Below are 8,747 nucleotides of genomic sequence, written 5' to 3'. Positions count from 1 at the left end.
ACACATTGATATTTCCTTTATTATTTCCACTTTTTATTTATTTATTTAATTTTTACACCTGCTCCATTTGCTCCCTTTAAATTGTAACTTGAATCTACATGAGTAAAATCTATGGGAGAAAAAACATGGAGACCTAAAGTGTTCAGTAACAACACGTATATATAACTTATGAAATAAATAACCTGATGGATACTTTCAGACAAAACATATATAATATAAAATATGACACTGATCCAAAATATATTTTAAAATGACGATTTTTGAAATCTATTCTAAATTTATTCTAATTTATTATTTATTCTATCTCTGTCTTTATGTTTCTTTTCACAATAACAATAATAAACACATATGTTGAATAGGTTTTTTCACAGGTCATAGTTTGTACTAGTTCAAAATGTCAAATATCCAAAGACTCTTTTATTTCATACAACAGTGCCACTTTTCATCACAAACTGTTGTCAGTCAAGACCGTATGAAAAATTAATTTTACCCCTTTGGAGTTTTTTATGTTTTATTTGGTTTCAGCACTGAACACAGTGAAAGGGTTTTTTAACTTGATCACTAGGAAGAACACATTAATGTCAGTCCATACCATCTGATTTAAATTACAGATTAAAGCAACGCAAATAAAACATCATTGCTGCAGCCAGGTGTGTAATGATAGCATCATTTGTAGGGTAGGTGATAGTGGAACTGGGTCTACACTGGGTCAGACCAGCACAGGGCTTCTATGTTTGCTGACTCTTATTTCTGAGGTTTAGTTTGTTTGTCAGTTTTCGAGCATGACAACATTCTGAACATGACTTTTCTGATTTCTGGTAACTTCAGGCCGTACACAAGAGGATTCAGAATGGGAGGAATCACAACAAACTCAAGTGACAGAATTACACCTAGAAACGGATTCAGCTCTTCAAGATTAATTCTGCTGAGGGCAATGTCACAAAACACAGTTATGGAATAATTGACAAATGTAACGATGTGTGGCAGACAGCTCTGTATGACCTTGCCTTTGAACTCTGACGAGCGTTTTCTACAAACCAGAAAAATACGTGCATATGTATACAGGACAAAAGCCAGGGGCAGAAAGACGGTGCTGGTGGTCACAAGCATACCAATAAGGTTATTGAGCAAAGTAGTGACACAAGACAGTTTAACAACAGGCCAGTTTGCACAGAACACCTTTGGTATCTTATTGCCACACAAGGGAAGTCTGGAGGACAGATAAACACAGACTGCAACAGAGAAGGCTGGATAGATAAATGCAGAGAGGATCAACTTTGAGACCACCTTAGAGGTTAATTTGTTGTGATAATGTAAAGGCTGACAGACTGCAACATACCGATCATATGCCATTATGCCTAAAATAGTGAGCTCATAGGATGCATAGGTGTAAATGACGTAGATCTGAGTGAAACAAGCCGACCGTGAGATCAAATGAGTGTCAGACAAAAGGTCTCTGAGAAATCTGAAGTAGAAGCCGGCAGAGCCGTACAGAGAGTTAATAGAGAGGCACATTATAAAAATATACATGGGCTCATGTAAAGTTTTCTCTTGTGATATTGCCAGAATGATGACAAGATTAGCTGAGATAATAAAAGCATACAACAGGAAACACAAGACAAATGTTGGGTAGCGGTAGTTGCCAATGTTCAGAAACATGGTGAGGTTAAAATAAGGCGGATGAGTATTGTTTAACATTTACCCCATAGACACCACCACTGATGGTTGGATGAATAAGGAAAAATACACAGCTGGATCCTGTCAGTAGCTACAGTGCAGCTGCTGCTCCTCGTTTTCTGTTAAGTCACTGGTCAGCTCTGACATTACTCACTACTCCTTCCTCATGCTGTCTGTGTGTGGTCTATGGCACAGCAGGTAACCACTGTGGTTTCACAGAAGCAGCTGAGAACCTCTTTAACCTGTCACACGTACTGTAATACATCACCACAGTGATCGCTCCATGGGGAATCTAGATTGGAAAATTTCATTTTGCACACTATGACACAGTTTGGATACTCACTTTGCACTAACTGTCAATTTTAGCCTCAGGTACAATTTTGATTTTTTTCAAAAACATAATGTCAGCAGAAGCTACTTCAAAGCCCAAGTACTGTATTACAACTATTAAGTATTGTTGTAGGATTTTCAGAACTGGCAGTACCTACGGAGTACTTTAATAGGAACACTATACCAATAAGGGCCGGGCCTGCCTTTGTTCTCAAAACAGCCTCACTTCTCGTGGCATGGACTCCACAAGATGTTTGAAACATTCCTGTGAGATTCTGCTTCATGCTGACATGATTGTGTCACATCATTTCTGCAGATTTGTCAGCTGCACATTCACGCTGTCAATCTCCTGTTCTACCACATTCCAGAGGTTTGTCCTGGATTCAGCACCAGCGACTGGTGAGGCCACTGAAGGTCACTCAACTCACGGTGATGTTCATGAAACCAGGTTGAGACAGTTTTTGCTTAGTGACATGGAACATTATCCTGCTGGAAGTAGGCAACAGAGGGTATATGATATAGATGGTAGATTTTGGGCATGAATGGATGCACGAGGTCACGAACAATCCTCAGAAAAGCTGTGGCATTCAAAGCAAAATGTTTGCATGCTAACATGCTAAACCACCATAATAAAAAAAAAGAAATATATATATATAAGGGGTCAGGGGTCAAATTTGACCTGAAACACTAAATGTGTAAACCCTTTTCTAACACATTATCGAGGTTAAATCAATGGAAATGAAGTCTTAAGAGTTGTACTGAGAATAGACATCTCAAAACCAGGTTGGTTTCTGGTGCATCAGTTATATGGTAATTGGGTAAAACTGTCAAAAATTTAAAACAAACATAGTGGGTATGTGATACAGTCATACAGGCTAAGTAGAACTTAATTTGCGATTAATTCATTCATATTTAAAATTTTACACACATTAATATTTCCGTTATTACTTACACCTGCTCCATTTGCTCCCTTTAAATTGTAACTTGAATCTACATGAGTAAAATCTATGGGAGAAAAAACATGGAGACCTAAAGTGTTCAGTAACAACACGTATATATAACTTATGAAATAAATAACCTGATGGATACTTTCAGACAAAACATATATAATATAAAATATGACACTGATCCAAAATATATTTTAAATTGACGATTTTTGAAATCTATTCTAAATTTATTCTAATTTATTATTTATTCTATCTCTGTCTTTATGTTTCTTTTCACAATAACAATAATAAACACATATGTTGAATAGGTTTTTTCACAGGTCATAGTTTGTACTAGTTCAAAATGTCAAATATCCAAAGACTCTTTTATTTCATACAACAGTGCCACTTTTCATCACAAACTGTTGTCAGTCAAGACCGTATGAAAAATTAATTTTACCCCTTTGGAGTTTTTTATGTTTTATTTGGTTTCAGCACTGAACACAGTGAAAGGGTTTTTTAACTTGATCACTAGGAAGAACACATTAATGTCAGTCCATACCATCTGATTTAAATTACAGATTAAAGCAACGCAAATAAAACATCATTGCTGCAGCCAGGTGTGTAATGATAGCATCATTTGTAGGGTAGGTGATAGTGGAACTGGGTCTACACTGGGTCAGACCAGCACAGGGCTTCTATGTTTGCTGACTCTTATTTCTGAGGTTTAGTTTGTTTGTCAGTTTTCGAGCATGACAACATTCTGAACATGACTTTTCTGATTTCTGGTAACTTCAGGCCGTACACAAGAGGATTCAGAATGGGAGGAATCACAACAAACTCAAGTGACAGAATTACACCTAGAAACGGATTCAGCTCTTCAAGATTAATTCTGCTGAGGGCAACGTCACAAAACACAGTTATGGAATAATTGACAAATGTAACGATGTGTGGCAGACAGCTCTGTATGACCTTGCCTTTGAACTCTGACGAGCGTTTTCTACAAACCAGAAAAATACGTGCATATGTATACAGGACAAAAGCCAGGGGCAGAAAGACGGTGCTGGTGGTCACAAGCATACCAATAAGGTTATTGAGCAAAGTAGTGACACAAGACAGTTTAACAACAGGCCAGTTTGCACAGAACACCTTTGGTATCTTATTGCCACACAAGGGAAGTCTGGAGGACAGATAAACACAGACTGCAACAGAGAAGGCTGGATAGATAAATGCAGAGAGGATCAACTTCGAGACCACCTTAGAGGTTAATTTGTTGTGATAATGTAAAGGCTGACAGACTGCAACATACCGATCATATGCCATTATGCCTAAAATAGTGAGCTCATAGGATGCATAGGTGTAAATGACGTAGATCTGAGTGAAACAAGCCGACCGTGAGATCAAATGAGTGTCAGACAAAAGGTCTCTGAGAAATCTGAAGTAGAAGCCGGCAGAGCCGTACAGAGAGTTAATAGAGAGGCACATTATAAAAATATACATGGGCTCATGTAAAGTTTTCTCTTGTGATATTGCCAGAATGATGACAAGATTAGCTGAGATAATAAAAGCATACAACAGGAAACACAAGACAAATGTTGGGTAGCGGTAGTTGCCAATGTTCAGAAACATGGTGAGGTTAAAATAAGGCGGATGAGTATTGTTTTCCATTTACCCCATAGACACCACCACTGATGGTTGGATGAATAAGGAAAAATACACAGCTGGATCCTGTCAGTAGCTACAGTGCAGCTGCTGCTCCTCGTTTTCTGTTAAGTCACTGGTCAGCTCTGACATTAACTGAGGCAGGTCCTGTGTGGTGAAGAGCACTGAACCAAGCAACAACAGAGAGATTTCCAAAGTGATAAATTATGTAAGAATATTATGAGTAAGTAATGTTTATTTTTAATAATATAATAATATAAGTAAAAAAACCTAAGGTTAATCAGAATGGCTAGAGTCTTAGTTATATTTCTCATATAAACACAGTAGCTTTTAAGTCTGACCACTCACTACTCCTTCCTCATGCTGTCTGTGTGTGGTCTATGGCACAGCAGGTAACCACTGTGGTTTCACAGAAGCAGCTGAGAACCTCTTTAACCTGTCACACGTACTGTAATACATCACCACAGTGATCGCTCCATGGGGAATCTAGAATGGAAAATTTCATTTTGCACACTATGACACAGTTTGGATACTCACTTTGCACTAACTGTCAATTTTAGCCTCAGGTACAATTTTGATTTTTTTCAAAAACATAATGTCAGCAGAAGCTACTTCAAAGCCCAAGTACTGTATTACAACTATTAAGTATTGTTGTAGGATTTTCAGAACTGGCAGTACCTACGGAGTACTTTAATAGGAACACTATACCAATAAGGGCCGGGCCTGCCTTTGTTCTCAAAACAGCCTCACTTCTCGTGGCATGGACTCCACAAGATGTTTGAAACATTCCTGTGAGATTCTGCTTCATGCTGACATGATTGTGTCACATCATTTCTGCAGATTTGTCAGCTGCACATTCACGCTGTCAATCTCCTGTTCTACCACATTCCAGAGGTTTGTCCTGGATTCAGCACCAGCGACTGGTGAGGCCACTGAAGGTCACTCAACTCACGGTGATGTTCATGAAACCAGGTTGAGACAGTTTTTGCTTAGTGACATGGAACATTATCCTGCTGGAAGTAGGCAACAGAGGGTATATGATATAGATGGTAGATTTTGGGCATGAATGGATGCACGAGGTCACGAACAATCCTCAGAAAAGCTGTGGCATTCAAACCATGGCTGATTGGGAGGGGGCCCAAAGTGTGCCATGAAAACATTCCCCACGGCATTATACACCATTATTGATATTTCAACCATTAGATGGATTTCCATGAAATCTGGCACAGATATCAATGATATCTAGGAGATTATTCCTACAGACTCAAGTTATCATGTGACTTTTTCTCTAGCACCATCATCAGATCGACATTTTAATTTTTCCAATACTTTGGTTTATGAATTATTGAAGTTCCCATCACCCTCTGCTTTGTCTTCGTGCTGATTAGCAAATGTTTGCATGCTAACATGCTAAACCACCATAATAAAAATGGTAAACATTGCATAGCACCAGCATGTTAGCATTGACATTATCATTTGAGCTAAAAGCATTGCTGTGCAAGAAAGCTGCCAGCATGGCTGTAGACCAGTGGTGGACAGTAACAGAGTAAATTTACTTGAGTACTGTACTTAAGTACATATCTAGAGGATTTGTACTTTACTTGAGTATTAGATTTCTTTGGTACTTATTACTCTTACTTGGATACATTTCCAAGACAAATATTTTTACTTTTACTCAAGTAAATTTCTAGGAAGGCTGAAAAGTACTCGTTACTTTCAGGTCTGCTCTTTTTAAAAAAACATTTTTTATTCTAAAATACTATTGGACACAAGCTGTGTTTGTCAAAGAATAAAACCTATCACAGTGCACGCTCTCCACTGGGATCTACGGAAAAGCGGATAATAGAGACAAGAGACAAGACAAGACAGACATGGGGAGACAGAGTTTGTTGTGCTCCTATATTGTACTGGTACATGTCCTTCCTGGAAAGTCAAGTGACTTCAACATTGAGTTATTGAAAGCAGAGATGTAGTTTTTTGTAAAGCAGTGGTTCTCAACCAGTGGTCTGGGGACAACATTGGTCTTTGAGGGGGTTCCAGTTCCCAACTTAGCTAAATGATAGAGAGTTAGTTGGACGGTGCAGGTTCATTTGGTTACAGTTTTAATGATTGTTAATAAACACTGCATCTGCAACATCTGCTGTCCTCTTATGATCCCATTCATTTTATTTGTTCTCATAGGTGTTTCTGCAGGCTTTATATGACACTGTGGTTCTAAAAGCAAGCACATCAGTGCAGGTGGTTTCAAAGAGTTAATTCTCAGAAACAAGAGTTAAAAGGTCCTTAAATTCATTTAGAAAAACTTATAGTAATTAATTGATGTGAAAAATAAAAAGTTTGCTCTTACTCTTACTCTTACTTTTACTTAAAGTAAATTTAAAAGCATGTACTTTTGGATACTTAAGTACCTTTAAAAGCAAGTACTTTTTTACTCTTACTCGAGTAACATTTAGACTGAGCTACTTTTACTTGTAACGGAGTAAATTTTGACCGGTAGTATTTGTACTTTTACTCAAGTACTGGGGTCAAGTACTCTGTCCATCTCTGCTGTAGACTCTTCCACAGTCATTCACAGAAGGCAGAGCAGCAGCAGCATGTTAGCATGAACAGCATGTTAGCATGAACAGCATGTTAGCAGAGCAGCAGCAGCATGTTAGCATGAACAGCATGTTAGCAGAGCAGCATGTTAGCATGAACAGCATGTTAGCATGAACAGCATGTTAGCAGAGCAGCAGCAGCATGTTAGCATGAACAGCATGTTAGCAGAGCAGCAGCAGCATGTTAGCATGAACAGCATGTTAGCATAGCAGCAGCAGCATGTTAGCATGAACAGCATGTTAGCAGAGCAGCAGCAGCAGCAGCAGCAGCATGTTAGCATGAACAGCATGTTAGCAGAGCAGCAGCAGCATGATAGCATGAACAGCATGTTACCAGAGCAGCATGTTAGCATGAACAGCATGTTAGCAGAGCAGCAGCAGCAGCAGCAGCAGCATGTTAGCATGAACAGCATGTTAGCAGAGCAGCAGCAGCATGTTAGCATGAACAGCATGTTAGCAGAGCAGCATGTTAGCATGAACAGCATGTTAGCAGAGCAGCATGTTAGCATGAACAGCATGTTAGCAGAGCAGCATGTTAGCATGAACAGCATGTTAGCAGAGCAGCAGCAGCAGCAGCTCTGGTGCTCCATGTGTGAACGGAGGACAGGTTTAGGTATAGAACTGGGTTCTAGGCCAAATGCAGGTGAGCTGGGACGTAAGAGTCGAGAGGAGAGGCTCGACCTGCGGCTTTGTCACTTGAAGGTAAACATATCTTGTTTTGGGAACTTTCTGAAATCACTGTTCACTCTGAAGGTTATTTGGTGTGCTACTGAGTTTTTATGGCAACAGGCCGCTGTACTGAGTCTAAATAAACTATGGTGAGCATTTCTATCTGAAACACAATGACACAATGAAAGAACATGTATTTCAGTGCAGAGGTATGGCTCCATGGTGTTTGGACAAAAAGATAAGATAAGTCAGGTCTTGGGCAGACAGACATTACTTCTTAGGATCAATTGATTCTTTGCTTTTCGTGAAATTTGCACACACCCAATAGATACTGGCATGACCTCTGATACTGACTTTAAATACTGATTAAAATATTGATCAAGTTTGTCAGTGAGGCACACATGTCAGTACTTTCAGCTCCATGAATGTGTGTTTTTGTTTGTGCATATGTACAGTGGTGAGCAAGGCTTGATCATCATATGACACATGTAGGCTCACAGACATAAAGAAGGATTCAGTAAAACAAACAAAATATGATTGATTTAGTCTCCAGTTTCAGATAGAAATGTTCATCAGTGTTGATATTTTTAACTAATTATCAAATAATTACTTAAAACTATAGACCTAAAAGTGCAAAGTGTCCAACAATAACCCCTGCACACTCTTCTGTACCAATCTGAGTTATTCAGAAGAATCAAAAGAAAAAAAGACTATTATGAAGCACATGTGATGAAGTCTTTTGCTCATCTATCAGGCCTCCATACACTTTTGAAAACAACTGCCCATACACACACATATGCCATGAGTGATGTAAGTTTACTTTAATGACTTTTGTTAGTCCCTCAGCTGTCCTTAATGCCCACATCCCTTGTGTATCTTCAGGAGG

The 8,747-nt window shown here is 38.8% G+C and overlaps 2 protein-coding genes across 2 annotated transcripts; both read right to left on the bottom strand.

Moving 5' to 3' along the window:
• Positions 1–439: 439 nt before the first annotated feature.
• On the bottom strand, positions 440–1,698 carry LOC139614972 (olfactory receptor 51I2-like). Its single transcript, XM_071472675.1, has one exon. The coding sequence runs from the start codon at positions 1,696–1,698 to the stop codon at positions 745–747; it is 954 nt and encodes a 317-aa protein (XP_071328776.1). The 3' UTR covers positions 440–744.
• A 1,601-nt stretch (positions 1,699–3,299) lies between these two features.
• Positions 3,300–4,839, bottom strand: LOC139614947 (olfactory receptor 51I2-like). The gene has a single exon (XM_071472643.1). It carries the CDS (start codon positions 4,599–4,601, stop codon positions 3,648–3,650), a length of 954 nt encoding a protein of 317 aa, XP_071328744.1. The 5' UTR covers positions 4,602–4,839; the 3' UTR covers positions 3,300–3,647.
• Positions 4,840–8,747: the final 3,908 nt, after the last annotated feature.

The sequence above is a fragment of the Trachinotus anak genome, unplaced genomic scaffold (assembly GCF_046630095.1).
Source record: "Trachinotus anak isolate AG129_WGS33_773 ecotype Australia unplaced genomic scaffold, CSIRO_AGI_Tana_v1 ptg000039l, whole genome shotgun sequence".
In the NCBI taxonomy this organism is placed as follows: Eukaryota; Metazoa; Chordata; class Actinopteri; order Carangiformes; family Carangidae; genus Trachinotus; species Trachinotus anak.
The sequence above is the reverse complement of the archived record's forward strand: the minus strand, read 5'-3'. Positions and strand labels throughout refer to the sequence as shown.